The 15,552-nt window shown below is 44.0% G+C and overlaps 1 protein-coding gene across 1 annotated transcript; it reads left to right on the top strand.

Moving 5' to 3' along the window:
* Positions 1-706: 706 nt before the first annotated feature.
* LOC131563845 (sodium- and chloride-dependent neutral and basic amino acid transporter B(0+)-like) lies at positions 707-14,603 on the top strand. The gene is made up of 14 exons (XM_058814020.1): positions 707-754; positions 1,305-1,464; positions 3,215-3,346; positions 4,817-4,978; positions 6,327-6,462; positions 7,223-7,355; positions 9,167-9,307; positions 10,265-10,493; positions 10,578-10,703; positions 10,795-10,913; positions 12,077-12,176; positions 12,571-12,680; positions 13,669-13,836; positions 14,436-14,603. The coding sequence occupies exons 1-14, from the start codon at positions 707-709 to the stop codon at positions 14,580-14,582; spliced, it is 1,911 nt and encodes a 636-aa protein (XP_058670003.1). The 3' UTR covers positions 14,583-14,603.
* Positions 14,604-15,552: the final 949 nt, after the last annotated feature.

Genomic DNA, 15,552 nt, shown 5'->3' with positions numbered 1-15,552 from the left:
TGCCCTTTCTTAGTCTGTACCTGAAAGTTGTTTTAAGATGCAAAAATTACCGGGGAACATAAGTTCCTTGGTGCGGAAGCAGGACCGCCAAGAGACCACCAGGGCAGTGGGAGAAGGTGAGGCTGACAGGCAGTGCCTCCGTGGGGAGCAGGCACAGGGAGCATCGGAGTGGGCTGATCAGACGAGAGTCAGTGTTTGATGGGGGATTGGCAGTCCTGAGGTAGAAAACAAGAAGGAGAGTGTGTGGGTAGGTGTTGGAAGAGCAGGAAGAGGGGAAGGAGTAGGGAGACATGCTAGAAGTGAAGGTGTGTGACAGAGAGGCGGCCAGGCAGGGGTGCAAGCAGAGCTGAAGAGCCCAGAGTGGGGGAGCGAGCCCGGGCAGGTTGGCGGCAGGGAAGTGGGTCGGGCTAAGGCGAGGAGCGAGGGCGTGCGGAGGGCAGGCGGTATTTAGGAGGGGAAGTGGGCAGGTGACCGTGCGAGGTGTTTGAGGCAGGTGGGTGTTCCCGAGGAAGCGGGCGCGGGGCCGGGGGAGGGTCAGCGGGCCCGGGCTGCGAGGGGCTGCCCCGGGGGCGGGAGGCGGCCCCGCCCGGGCCCCGGGGCAGCGCAGGGGCCGCGGTTCCCGGCAGGGCAGCGAGGGGCGGGCGGCTGCCGGCCCGATAAAGCGGCGGGCGGCGGGCGGCGCGGGCAGAGCGCAGCGGCGGCAGAGATGGGGATGCTCAGCCTGCCCGGCTTTCTGTCCTGCGGGAAGAAGAAGGTGAGGCGGCGGGGGGCGGGCTGGCCAGAGGCTTCTGGGCAGGTGTGCGAGAATGTAGGCGAGTGTGGGTGCACCTGGGCAGGTGGGTTGTGGAGGTGCCCAGGTGGGCGTAGCGGCGCTCGGGCAAGCAGGGCGCAGGTACGTCGGCAGCTGAGGGCAGGTATGAAGTTGTCTGTGCAGGCGAGATCCAAACAGGTAGCGGAAGGTAAAGTGGGATGCGCTCCTCGACAGATGTACAAGGCGCTAGGACAGGTGTTTTTTAAAGTGAGCATACAGGTATGTGCTGATGTGAACATCTGAACAATGTATGGGGGCATCTGCAGGGGGAAAATAGAGGAGTCTCCTGCAGCTGATAGCCCAAAGGAGTAAGTCAGAATTGTGGAGGTGTTTGGGCTTTCTGGGGGGACACTCTCTCACAGGTCTGTGCTGTCCTGCCAGAGGCCAACTGGACTGGTACCCAAAAACATGACTCTGCTGATCCTGACAAGGTATGTCTCTGAACAGAGAAATGATGATATGATTGCCCTTCTTGCCTGGTGGGTATCACAAGCCTTCCCTCTTCTCTCCAAAGGATGTCAGATGCACCGATGAGAATGTGGACCGTGGCAACTGGACAAACAAAACTGAATACCTGCTGTCCATGGTGGGCTATGCCGTGGGCCTGGGCAACGTCTGGCGCTTTCCCTACCTCGCCTACCAGAATGGAGGAGGTACCTGTGCTGAACGGCAGGGTCACAGGGGGGGCACGCCTTGCTATCCCCAGGAGAGAGCAGAGCAAGCTCCAAGGGCCAGTTCTGAGGCTGGGCATGTCAGCTGTACCACCCTGGGAACTGGGATAGAGCCTGCTCATGGGAAAGGGCACTAAGAGGCACCTATGTGCTTTTTTGGTACCAGCTGAGAAGGGAAATAGTATTTAGTTTGAGTTGCAGATTTCTACCTGAGAACACCATCTTCTGAATTACTCATAAACAACGTGTACCTTTTTCTCCATGTGCCAATATCCTCTACTTGTCTAAATAGCTGTTTTCCCTCCCCCGTGCTTACCCTCTGGTAAGTTTATGTTATATACCATACCTGGTATGTTTATAGAGAACAGTGGAATCCCCTCTGCACCTTTGTTTTTCCATGCAAACACTCTAAGCTGGAATAATTATCTCAGCTCAATAATTACCCAGATCAAACACTTGGGAAGTGTGAGACAGGGAGAGCCTCTACCTGCTTACACAATGAACTAGTGGCAAAGCCACGCAGAGGCACTGGCTTCCTTGGCTTGTATTCCAGAACTTTATGTACTTGCCAGGCGACCCCTGGTAATTAAAGAGTGCCTAAATGGTAACTGCAGAGAACTTACTTATGTGTACCTGTTTGCTCTGCCTAACTCTCGTTGAAGTAAAATTCTGGGCTGTAAAGGCAGTACAGCCCACACAGGTGCACATGGAATATAAGGAGGCGTTTCCAGTATGGAATTTTTATTGGAGTGACATGGGTTGGTTTGCATTACTTGAAGTTTTGTTGAAGAAAATTGCGAAAACCAAGTAAGTTGTGATGTCAGGCCTTGGACTAGATGTTTTTTTTCATCTGCTGCAGCGGAGACTTTGCATTTAAAGCATATTTGTGCTGTTGCTTGCGTCCTTTTCTGTGCCCCTTGCCCATGATTGATAAAGACATCTGTTACATCCTTGTTTTGAAACAGAGAAGTAATGCAGTTAATTCTGTGGGACAATTTGCTTCCTGAAATTTCATCAGGTATTTGCAGTTCCTTGCAGAACTGGGTCCTTGATTGCTTTAAATTCACTGAGAGTGATGAGGACAGATTCCTGCAGGGATATCGTGTTATGTTTATGAAACTCGTGCTCTTGCTTTCCCTGTCTTCTGTGCACACACAAAGAAGTGCCAGTCCCTTTCACAGAACAAGGCACTCACTGATATCAGGTTAACATGCACTATTAAATGGACTTGAACAAGAGCCATCCTGAGATGATGTTTGACACAGGACTCAGCCAACCATAGAAAATAATCTTCATGCTTTGATGTCCAGTACCTGCTTAACAGGGCAGTTGCAAAACACAGCTGAGCACACAGAGGAATGGTTCTGTTCCTCTTTAAATTAAAAGTTGGAGGATTAAATAGAAAGTGGACAAGGTGCACTACAGTTAAGCAGCATTCTTACTTGTATTAGAGCACATCCTTGATAGTTTTTTATAAAATGAATTTACTTTCTTATAAGACAAGTCATTCTTTTAAAATCAGTTCTGACATTCATTGCAGGTACTACTTAGTCTTATAGAAAACAAGACTTAGAAACAAATCTCTCTATTTCAAAAATAAGCGCCTCCAGTGGGGAGCAGGGGAGAAAGGAGGAGTATAAAATGTGATAAAACTGTGGTGAATGCTGAAAGATGCATTGTTTTCTCTGTGTGTGTGATTGTGCTTTTCCCCCCATTTTTTATCTTCTCTCAGGTGCTTTTCTAATCCCCTACACCTTCATGCTGGCGTTAGCTGGCTTGCCCTTATTTTTCATGGAATGTTCCATGGGGCAGTTTGCCAGTCAAGGGCCAATTTTAGTCTGGAGAATGCTACCATTGTTTCAAGGTTGGTTTTCTTATCTTTCCTTTTATTCTAATAATAAACTGTTGTGAATTAATGATTTCTTAATGAAGTTACTAATTGTGAGACACCGATATCCGTGTTACCAGTGTTCTCTACTCAGGTATATACTTCCTCATTATTCAGTTAATAAACAGATGCTGAGTAAAGATTCCCCCAGAAAGGCTCTTGGTTATGAAAGGTTTTGTCAGAGATTCTTGTGCTCAGCAGCACATCACTCTCACTCCAGCTGTACAGGCAGAAGGAAATATCTCTGTTTTGCTGTGTGAGGGAAAAACTCAAGTAAAACAACTTGTGTGCAACAGATATAAAGTAAATTTTAGAAGTTGACTTTATCCCTGGTTTTTTATGCTTCACGTCCAGTGTAGCTTGTGAGGCAATTGTGTGTTGGATGGGTTAATTCTGTATTTGGCTGCCAGTGTGGGCACAGGCACGAGGGTCTGGGTGCTCTGTGCAATCTTGTGCACAATCACCGAGCAGCTGTCTTGGGAGTCATCTGCTGGTGAGATAAAATAGCCTAGACTCTGGCTTTGTAAAGTGGGGTGCCTCTTGAGATAAGAGAAATCGTTGCATGCTGTAGTGGTAGTTTGAGTTTGTGGTGATGGTTTGTATTTCAAACACTCTGAAAGGAGATTTGTTTGGAAACAATTAACCATGCGCTTTACTCATGCCTGTCCATCCTGGTCCTGTACCAAGGGCGTAAAGGACTCTGCAATGGTTTTGTTTGTCTTAATCTACCAGAGGAGTTAACGTAGGAGAAGTTTCCTTCGGATGCAACAAGAATTTGCTTGTCACCTACAGAAACTGGTTGCCCCAACATTTACTCTTATTGCCAGTCTCTGTTCTGCAGCACAAGAAACTTTCACGAAAGCAGTCTGTCTATCTTAAAGCAAAAGGTTTTAAACCCAGCATATATTTTATATATCTGTAAAGACAGCAACTTATTTATAGTTTCTAAGATGACTGGTACTGTTTGTCAGGCTTTTCCAAACTCACAGAACAAAACTGATTTTAACAAGGGGGAGAACAGTAATATTGAGAAGATTTACTGTAGTTTAAAGCATTCATTACAGTGGAATCTTTAAAAGGGCTTGGGCAGTCCTAGTAGAGTTTGTTTTATTTTAGTAAATTTCCCTTTGAATGGGGAGAGAACAAAATACTGAATTTCTCCTTTAGACTTTATAAATAGTCCATTTTTCTATGAGCCTGATTCAAATTGTGTTTCAAAAGCATGTTTGAGATGGTCAGTTTGGATCATATCCATCATTTAATGGGTTTGAAATGTCGCTGTTTGTTTGCTGTTAAAAAATATTTTAAAACCAAACAAAAACCAACTTGAACTTCTTCCCAAGTCGCCTTTTAAAAGTCAAGTGAAGGCTATTTGTTTTGGTGGGAGGAGGGGTTTTGCAACCCGAGTTTGAGATGGTTAAGATATTTTGTGTTTCTCTTTCCTAGGAGTGGGCATCACAATGGTCATCCTGACAGCATTTGTGACTATCTACTACAATGTTATCATTGCTTATGCACTCTTCTATTTCTTTGCCTCATTTCAAAAAGTGCTGCCGTGGTCAGATTGCTTGTCCTGGTCAGATGAACTCTGCAGCAAGACACAAAAAGGTACCATACTTACCAGACAGAGTTGAATATTATTGGTTTTGGTAATTGTTATATTTGGTAATTGTTTGGTAACTGTTTTCTGGGTGAAAGTACAGGATTAGGACAGCTACCCATGGCTTCAAAAGTCCTTCCTGGAGTTTTGTATCTGAACACAGAGGAGTGATGCTTATCCACTTCTTTGCCACTGGTTCTGGATGCTTGGGAAATCTACAGAGAACTGGGCTGAAATCACTCTGTTGGATCCTTTTTGTTTCCTTTTAAACCTCAGCTTTTTTCTAGTACATACATTTCCAATTGCTTGAAATACTGCATTCCCATTTCATCAGGCTTTGTGGCGAAAAAAACCCCTTCCATGAGACAAACTAGTGCAGTAGTTTTTATCGAGGTCTTTTCATTACTCCTTGCGTCCCCTGTGGCTATGGTAATCCTGAGCACCACTGAGGCGCTGGTTTCGCTCTTCATTAAGTCTATAAAATATTTCTCCACACCATTGTTCTTGTGTTTCACAGTAGATGTAGGGCCTAAGCAGTTACCTCACCAGTTTCTGTATCTGACCAGTTTAAGGCAAAAAGTGAAGTTGGTGAGGTAATTGCCAGTTAGAAGCTGGAAATGTTCTTGCCTGGTAACCAGTGATTATTAAAATAACAAGGACAAGATGAGGATGGATTATATTGTTTGCAGTATTAATGTAAATATATCTCAACCATATATCTGAAAATATCTTCTAAGAGGCCTTATGTTACAAAAAGTTGGTGATTATTTATTGGTATAACAAGAAAGATTTCAGCACCTAATTTGTAAGTTTTGGGGGAACACAAAACTGAACTGAACTGAGGAAGCTGTCCTGAAATAGGCTTCAACAAGAATTTCCAGTAAATGCTGATGCATATGCTGATGAAGTGTTTTTTATTGTATGTTCTGGCAAAAAATTCCCAACCCAGTTTCCATTCCTCCAACTCTGCTCCAAGGAAAATATGTAAAGTGTTCTAACAAGCCCTCTGCCGCAATCAGATGAATATCAGATACCAGATGATCCATGTGTTACCTTGGTTTGGGACAAAGGTTTTCATAGAGTAACCAAGGCTACAATTTTAACTATGCTCAGATTTGATTTTTGGAAGTATTCTTGAGGATAAGTAAAACGTGGTGAGCACACCAGATTCTTGGTGTTTTGATTTACAGTCAAGTAGTGAAATCACAGCTGCAAGTGACATTTCTGGTTTGTTTCCAAATCTTGTTAGCAGGCAAACTGAAGCTGTAATTGCTTAGGAAACACATTTGCTGTATCGGTCTGATTTTTTAAATAAGAGTCATCCAAGTATTAATGGTTCCTTTTTCTTGATTTCAGTAAATGACTGCAACACAACCTACAATGGGAATATAATTCGTGCAAACTACACCTTTGTCACGGCCAACAATCTCACGTGTATAGAGGGCACCATAACCTACAAACCAGTGCAATTTCCTACCGAGCAATACTGGAAGTAAGTAAATACCTTAAAAAATTTACTGAAAAAATAAATACCTTTTTATGCTTTGTGGTTTTGGATGCATCTTTTATTTTTGTCTTATCTTGCAGTCCAGAAAAAATCTAGTCAAGGGACGTGGGCATGCAAATCACTAGAGAGGGGACTTAAAATTTAATTGATAAGTTTGGCTTTTTTTAAGAGAAATTATGTATAGAAAGAGAAGCAAGTGAGTCAACCTTTAACCAATTGGAAAATGCTGCCATTTCTAGAAGTCCTCTTCTCTGGGGTCCTGGTAGGCACAACTTGGCATCTTTACACATAGCATATACTTTTCTTTTTCTCAGGAGTTACTGTGTAAAATATATTCACCTTATTCTGAATCTGGGCCTGTTGTAAAATTGCCATTTCTTTATTGTTCCACGGTCTCAATTTGCCTCGTGTTCACTGGGTTCCTGGAAACTGATTCTTTTGGGCTCTTCTTTTCCTGTCAGGATTTCACGATTAACACAGAATATCTTAGGTGGGTCTTACAGGAGATGTATGGAGAGATGAGAGCTGGTAGGCTTCAAAAAGAAGGAAAAATTGCAGTTACATACATATACAGCTTCTCATTGCCAATCATGCAATTCCAACTGCACGCTCTTGGAAGAGGCTGCAGAGTGTTGTAATAGCCTCACACAGCAGCTCATTTTTTCTGGAGAAGTAGCTGAAGAGGAGTGTGTGAGGTTTGTGTGCTGTGCCACCCCCTCCTGACGGGAGCATCGTGTGCTTTCAGCAAAGTGGCTCTGCAGCGCTCGAGCGGGCTGGACGAGACCGGCAGGGTCGTCTGGTACCTGGCTCTCTGCCTCCTCCTCGCCTGGATCATTGTTGCAGGTGCCCTGTACAAAGGAATCAAATCTTCTGGAAAGGTATGGTAGGAAGACCAAGGAGATGACTTTTGGCCTGATTCTGCCCTCCCAATGTCAGCTGGAGCCAGGGAAGTTTAGCACAAGGCAGGATGCAGTCCTAACACACCCGCCTCTGCTGGGCTCAGCATTTGTCTTCCCTTCTGCTCCTCGGCTTCATAACTGTTACATAAAATATGAGTAAGGTGCTGATTGCACAGCTATTACTTCACTCCTGGGCCTCCACTCCACTGGGCTGCCTGTATTTTGAATCTTGCTGTTGTGCCAGTGATTCCAGCTGAGTTTTAGCCGTTGCCTGGGCTGTGTGATGGAAGCGTGCGTGTGATGGCACACATGGGCACACGCCCTGGGAGCACCTGGTGATTATTTTGTGCTTCCAGTCTGGTTGAGATGGTTGGACCATACAGGTCAGGTGCTGTGAACAGGTGTGTGTGTGCGCAGGTTTCTGGCAGATTGTGAAATGTTGTTTGTTCCCAAGAGTTGAAATTAGTTGTAGGGACAAGGTACTTAGATGCTTGTTTTCAGAATCTGTCTCTGCTGAGCTCCCATTTCCACAAGCTGCAGCATGGTTTTCTGGAGGTTTTTTTGGGCTAGGCTGACTTCAGGCAGGCTGAATTTCATCCTTTCTCACCGCGACCCTTTTCTTGGCTTGGTTTCTTCCTCCTCATACTCTTTTCTCACCTTTGTGTTGCATCTCCATCATTTACATCTTCAGTCTCAGTTGCCTTTGCTCTTTTGTTCACCTTCTCTGCACAGATTTTTTCCCCATTTTCCTTCTGTCATTGTGCCTTTCTTTGGTTCCTTGCTGCCTCCTTTCCTCCGCGCAGTATGCGGTCTCCTCCTGTTTTGATTTCTATTTGGAGCTTTCTGTCCTTGTTTCAGTGCTTTGGGGTGGAATATCTGTTCTTTCCCAGCCTCAATTATTTGGCTGCAAGGCTCTTCTTATGTTCTTTGGGTTCCTGGCAGTTGCTCTTGCTGTTGTCATTTTTTTTCTGGCACCAAGACAATTTTCTTTGGAGAGTAAGGTGAGACTTGGAAGAATCTAGCTGGGCAGGAGCAAGACAGATGAAAGGCAGTGAGAATTGTGCCAGGCAAGCATGAAGGAAGTCTTTGGAAATGTCAGACTCACCACACAATGGCACAATGCTCTGGCTTGGTGGAGGCAGCAGTCCTGGGTCAATTCCCTGTCTGAATAACACTGAGATTAAGACTCAAGAAACCAGAGTATTGTTGAACGTAGCCTGTGTGACAGTAACTGTACTGCTGGCCTTGGTTGGTCCCATTGTGCTACTACAACAGAATAGAACTGTGTCTGAGAGAACCTAAAAGTCCATGCTCCAGCAAAGAAAGCTTCCAGAGCAGTGACTTTAAAAAAAATTTTTTGTTTTGGCTTTTTTTTTGAGGGATGGTTGGGGGGAGTAGCAGAGAGCTCATCAGGAGATAATTCCCCCCTGGTGGCCTAGTTTTTCCTGGCTTTCAGCTTGCACTTGCTAGAAGCACTGCCTAGCAAGAGATGTCTGGGCTAGTTGAATCCAGACCTACAGCAGTAAATCATGCCAGAAAAATGCATTTCTGAAACTGGTCAAGTGCGCTCTCAAAAGTGGATATGTGGCTTGGGCCTTCTGTTTCTGCTGGAATGCAGCTCCAGAACCGGCTAAGCCAGATGGTTTGGTGGTTGGCATGTGCTCATTTCTCTGGTTGCCTGTTTCTATTTTGTACCAGCAGACCTTAGCCTAAAGCCTGTCCAGTCTTCCTGCATGAAGGTCTGTGGATCCCCTCACACCTAATGTGTGTCCCTGCCCATCTTTCTGCAGGTTGTCTACTTTACTGCACTCTTCCCATATGTCATCCTGTTCGTCCTGTTGGTGCGAGGTGCCACCCTGGAAGGTGCTTTGGATGGTGTCCAGTTCTACATTGGGAGAGAGTCCAACATCACCAAGCTGATGGAGGCAGAGGTGAGAGGAAGTTCAGCCCCAGAAGTGTGACATGCTTTCCTGGTTATGTGGCTTTCTTCTTTTTTATCCAGTCAGGTCCTTCAGGTTCTGCCCTGTATTATGTATCAGCAGCTGGTTGTGTAAAAAGTCCAAGCCCCTATTGCAGCTACTCTCAAATTGAACGACAGTCACCTCCTTCGCCCTCCCTGCCACACCAGTGATGAGAACTGTGCTATTGCTTCTAAACAGTTCTTGGGGACCATGCTGGAGTTTAATCTTAGCAGGATCTGCTGACAAAGTTCTTGCTGATGATTTTAAAGGACTTTATCATAAGGCTGAAGGGATCCCTGAGTTTGAAATTCAGGCCATGCCTTGCCTGGGAAATTACCTTGGGTAATTAGGTGGACCAGGAAGGGCACCTCATGCAAAGAAAGCCAGAACTTTCTTTGTTCTGGCTTATGCCAATATTATTGCAGTTTTATCAAAAGCAACCATTAGGTGTGATATTTATTTGTGGTATTTATATGAGTGCTTGGCACTAGCTGAGGGGCTACATCAGAAGCAGGAGTGGTTTGTTTAGGTCACACAAGTGGGAGGGTACATGGAAGTTCTCACTCCTGCAGCCAGTCCTGGTGATCCTTATTTGTTGTGTCTGTGCCAAGATTCATATCTCAGCAATTCACCTATGTGAACAAATCTAATCTTTTCTTCAGGGTTAGCCCACTACGATTTAAGTATTTGGCAACGTGCTTAGGATGTGACCTTTAGACACGATAGAGATACTGTTTGTGATTGAGACTGCAAGGTCACCAGCATGTTATATTCTATCCTCCCTAAAATTCATACAAAATAGAATTAGATACAGAGGCTGAATGAAAAAAAAAATACCCTTGTGCTTCAATGGTGGACAGACTTCATTGTTTATGATAAATACTATAAGTAATACAGCAATTCTCATGTTATTTTTTCTTTTGACAGGTTTGGAAAGCTGCAGCCACCCAGATATTTTTCTCCCTTTCTACGGGGTGGGGTGGGCTTGTTGCTTTGTCTTCATACAACAAGTTCTACAACAACTGCTACGCAGATGCCATTATAGTTTGTGTGGTCAACTGTGCCACCAGTGTATTTGCTGGGTTTGCAATATTCTCCATCCTGGGACACATGGCATTTGTGTCTCAGAGGCCTGTCGCAGAGGTGGTGGACTCAGGTAGGCTGATGGTCACACTGTTGGTATTGGGACTTGCATTGGCCAAGGTACGACAACAACATCCTTCTCTCCACTATTTTCCAGGGTTTGATCTGGCCTTTGTAGCCTACCCAGAGGCTCTCACTCAGTTACCAGTTTCTACTCTGTGGTCCATCCTGTTTTTCTTCATGCTTGTGCTTTTGGGCCTTGACTCCCAGTTTGCCCTTATAGGTAAGTGGGGTTTTAAGTGACTCATGTCTTTTCAAGTGACCATTGCCTTTCTTAAATTTGCTGTCCATACTCACTTCTTCTTCCTTTGCAGAAACAGTTATAACCAGCATTCAAGATATAAATCCCACCGCGTTAAAAAAATATAGAGGACCTATAACCGTGGGTGTGTGTGCAGTATTGTTTTTATTTGGGCTTGTCTGTGTTACTCAGGTAAGAAATTAAGTTTTTTGGTAGTGAGTTTAGTTATGCTGCAAGTGATGAACTCAAATCACCCTTTCCAACTGTTGCTTTCTTTGTGGATAAATCTTAGAGACCCCAGAATATTGACAGTGTGCCTAAACACCCAAGCAAGTGGAAAGCTTGAAGAACCAAAGGTTTTCTGTGATTATTGAACTGAGACAGGCTTTTAAATAGAAGGCTTTTACAGAGCCTGCAAATGATCGGCCTGATTTATGGTTCCTCAGTTCAGGAATTTATTTGTGTATTCACAAGTACACACATAGAACATGTCCACAGCAGAGTGGGTGCTGCTAATAAATGCTGATGGGATCTTTTTGTTCAGAACTCACTACCAAGGAGGACAGGAATTAAGGAATGGCCTGTCCATGTATTAAAAACCCATTGGGTCATGAGCATTTGTAGATTGCATGGGTACTTCTCCTGCATGTGTATAGTTCTATAAACAGATATACAGAAAAGGAATTTTAAGTATACTGTGTAAAATTTCTTGAGGCAATTGCTTTTAAGGGTGTAAAGGTTCACTGCTATTACTCCATCTAGAAATAAAGATTTATGTGTGTAATTAGACTGAAAATGCGAAGGAGGTAATTGTGGTGAGTAGACATTTGTATCGTCAAGCAAAGTACATAAGTCATGAAACAGGATGATGAGGAAGCTTGCAAGGGACTCAATCACAAGAGTGTGGAATGGCTCAGAGATTGTTTCCTGCTCTGGGATCTTGCTATTGCATGCTGGTGTTCAAAGCTGTGGTTAACCCCATGGAGAAGTCAGGCATGTCAGAGGATTGAAGCCTCCCAGAACTGATAACAGGTATAGCCGTTGCTGTAGTTCAGTATAAAACCTTCGACCCCAAATTTATTCCTGTAAGTTCCAAATTTAAATCTTGCTCTCAGCTGTTTATGTATGCTCTCTATATGCATAGATCTTGCTTGTAGCACCTATAGTGTTTTGTTAGATGTGCTTTTCAACTTTACATAGAGGATTTAAAGAAAATAATATTCACAAATCTGTAGTTGACCTGGAGAACTGTGAACTTAAAAACTCAGAGTCATGATTAGTTAAATTGTCTTGAACAAATGCATCTTATCTGTATGTTACTACTCAAATTCTAACCTCTAATGTTTGTCCTGCAGGCAGGAGTTTACTGGGTTAACCTAATAGATCACTTCTGTGCTGGATGGGGAATCCTCATTTCAGCTTCCCTGGAGATAATAGGCATCTCCCACATTTATGGTAAATTATTTGCATTGAAAACACATTAATTAAACTAAACAATCCCAGGAGCAGTGTATATCATGGAGTCACAGTATGGCTTTGGGGTGGAAGGAACTTGAAAAATCATCCTGATTCCAGCCCCTGTCATGGGCAGGGACACCTTCCAATAGACCAGGTTTCTCAAAGGCCCATCCAGCCTGGCCTTGAGCAGTGCCAGGGGTATAAAATACTAATTATTACAATAAAGAAATTATAAGTTAACCATCTGAATAATAATAGGATTAAAAAAAACTTTAATGCGGAGCTGGAGAAACTGTCCTTGATTATTGCTTTTCTTTGATCACTTTTGACTAACCCCACGTGCAAGGGAGGTACCTGCTTTACAGTGAGTCCCATGATTGTCTTCCAACAGGAGGAAAAAGGTTCATTGAAGACATTGAAATGATGATTGGAAAGAAGACCAATTCATTCTGGCTGTGGTGGAAAATGTCCTGGTTTTACGTCACTCCTGTGGTGTTAATGGTGAGTGCACATGACTGGATTGTGTTAGTGTGACAGAATGTAGTAACTTAATATTGAAGAGGTTGCTTTGTGAAGATTCAGGACTGACTGCCCAGGCTCTGTGTATAAAGATAGGGCATAGCTGTGCCAGTGAAGTGAACTATAGGCTGTATCTGCTTTCTGATACACTCCCTCCTCCTTTGATGCACTCCAGGAGAGGCTGGGGCTTGAGATCAGTAACTAGAGAGCTGGGTCTACACTCCCAAGGACTAACACAGGGCAGCTAGATCCTCTGCCTTGGCAGCGGGATTATCTTAATTTCAGACTGAGATTGGTTTGAAAACCTGTTGAGGGAAATCCCATTTTTGGGTCAGATGTTCTGCTGTCTAACTGAGACCTTTAAATGTCCTGTTGAATGTTTGGTTTTTGTTAAACCTGTACTTCCAATTGTGAGTGTAGATGGTTGGATTATGTTACTATGAAAGAATTGATTAACATTGCCAATCCAGGAACAGTGGGAAGTCACTCTGGCCAGTACATTACCTGTAATCTGCCCAGACTATAGTTTAGAAAATGCTGCTTAAAACGATCCAATTTCTGAAGCAATATTTGCCAATTTCTAATCTTAGGTTCTTTCCTGTGTTCCTGTAAATAATGGAATACAGGAACGCAAAAAACATTTAGAGAAGGGTACTGGGCTCAGCCAGCAATACATATATTACCCAACATAAGATTTAAAGAAAACCTAGAGATTAAGTTATGTTCAAACACAAATATACTTAGTGCACTTCAGCGCTGGTGTCATTTTTCAGTCCTGGCCTTCAGTCTTGCTGCTTGTTGATGACCGAACACCAAAGTCTGCACAACTGTTCTCATACTCAGGAAACAAGAGGGAACTGTGCAGAACTTGTAGACAACCCTTCTTTTTATTAAACCAACTTGGAAGCAGTGCAAATTCAATGTTGTTGGAAACCTGATTTTCTCTTATTGTTTTTGCCATTTTTTCTAGGCTGTTTTGATCTGGTCTTTGATGACATTTTCAAATCCCACTTATGGCTCAATAATATACCCAGCCTGGGGAAACATTCTTGGCTGGTGCATGATCATCTTCAGCATCATGTGGATTCCTGTTATTGCTATTGTAAAACTATATAGAGCTGAAGGAACCCTTCTTGAGGTAAGGGCAAAAAACCCACTGATATAGCCTCAAATCTGAATTTCTTTGGTATTATCAGGACCACCTGTGCTGTTTTCTCCAACACATTTACTACTTAGACATGTTTTTCAAATGGACTTTTAGACCAAAGCATTATCTCTGGTAGTTGCATCAAAGGTGCATCTCCCTGCCATGTTCTGATAAAAAGATAAAGTCTAATTCTTTGGGAGTGCACACACACCATTTGAGAGAGATTTTTCATCAGTTCTGTTGCTATTCCAGCTTCTTTAAATTCTCTGAAGAATTTCTATTGCTTTCTATCCCCATATAATTTTCTGGAGTTTTGCCTCCCATTCCTCACAGAAGCAAGTGACACATCTGAGATATTCTGCTCTTGGCAAGCTTTCCCAAACAGTTGTGTTGGTCACAGCTTTTCCTGTTCCTTGACCTCAGTGTGCAGCATCCACCAACCCCAAGGACACTTGGAACGATTTTCAGCAACTTTGGTGATTCGCCATTTGTTGAGCTGCAGTGTGTGCCTAGAGCTATAATTGTACTGAATTTTAGAAGCAGCCTGCACTAAGGAAAGACATTACATGCCTGTTGGTTTTGCTTTGCAGCGCCTTGTCAGCTGCTGCCGGCCTGCAGCAAACTGGGGCCCCTACCTGGAGCGTCACCGAGGGGAGCGGTACAGCCACATGGTGGACCCCAGGAGAAAGGAGGACGAGAATCCCCCTGCGGATGCGGCTGCCGTCTCAGACAAGTGACCGTGAGATGGCTGTTTGGATGACTGCTTTTCAGAACATACATGTGGCTTTCGTCTTTCAATATTGCGAAAAAAAAAAAAAAAAAGCCAAATGAGCAGCCCTGCAATGAAAGCAAGTTGTATTATTTATTTTTATTGTTTTAGTCTTTGGGGAGGAACACATCAATTAGGCACTGAGATCTCACCAGGTGTGTAGGTTGAGAGGGCAGGATAATCCATTGCAGGGTCCCCAGGCTGCTGGACTGGGCATGATTAACCCCATCTAGCTGGTATCCAGCTGTACTGCAGATACAGGTATGGGGGAGAGTAAAGACATTCTGGTGCTCCCAGCTGGAGCCCAAAGGTGCTGTGTGTGCGTGTGCCCGTGCCCTGAGGGGCAGCTCTGCCACCCCAGCGGTGTGCAGTAAGCAGAGGGGAACAGGTGTGCTGCTGCCGGGCACTGGAGCTCAGGGAACATGAATAATTCTTCTCTGTCTAAGCCTTGCTCCCTAAGCTCCTCTGTAAGCACCGTGGAGGCTGCTCAGGATTTGATGTTGAGTATACTCTGTGTGTGTGCGTGTGTGTGTGTTCGTGTGTGTGTGTTGTCTAAACAAATACAAATATTGTGTGGCAAAAATTGCCATCGCAGGAAATAAGGTTTAAACATGGTTGAAAGCAGGCTGCCTTCTATTTCTCATTCCCCTTGGGATCCCTAAAGAGCTATCTTCTCTCTCATGCCCTGTGCTCAGCCCTCATCTGTCTTTAATTCAAGACGTCATGTTTCCATATTTTCTGGCTCTACAGGATGAAAGGGTAACCATTGATTTCTGGTTTGTCTGCTCTCCTATTTTCATCAATGCTTTACCCATCAGGTTTTTTTCTGCTTCTTTCAGTCAGATTTGAGTTTCCCTTCCAAAGGAGACCCAAAGTGCTTTTAAAATAGATTCAAGCAGTATTATGGTAGGGCCAAAAGAAGCAGAACTTAAAGTGAA

This window comes from Ammospiza caudacuta, chromosome 14 (genome assembly GCF_027887145.1).
Source record: "Ammospiza caudacuta isolate bAmmCau1 chromosome 14, bAmmCau1.pri, whole genome shotgun sequence".
In the NCBI taxonomy this organism is placed as follows: domain Eukaryota; kingdom Metazoa; phylum Chordata; class Aves; order Passeriformes; family Passerellidae; genus Ammospiza; species Ammospiza caudacuta.
This window is presented reverse-complemented; position numbering and strand designations above follow the sequence as displayed.

What these genes read in the sequence shown, in the direction of transcription:
- LOC131563845 (XM_058814020.1), top strand. Translation starts at nt 707, where the DNA reads ATGGGGATGCTCAGCCTGCCCGGCTTTCTGTCCTGCGGGAAGAAGAAG. An exon ending in CTCCCAGTTTGCCCTTATAG is followed by an intron (nt 10,704 to 10,794) that starts GTAAGTGGGGTT and finishes CTTCCTTTGCAG; the next exon opens with AAACAGTTATAACCAGCATT. An exon ending in TCACTCCTGTGGTGTTAATG is followed by an intron (nt 12,681 to 13,668) that starts GTGAGTGCACAT and finishes CATTTTTTCTAG; the next exon opens with GCTGTTTTGATCTGGTCTTT.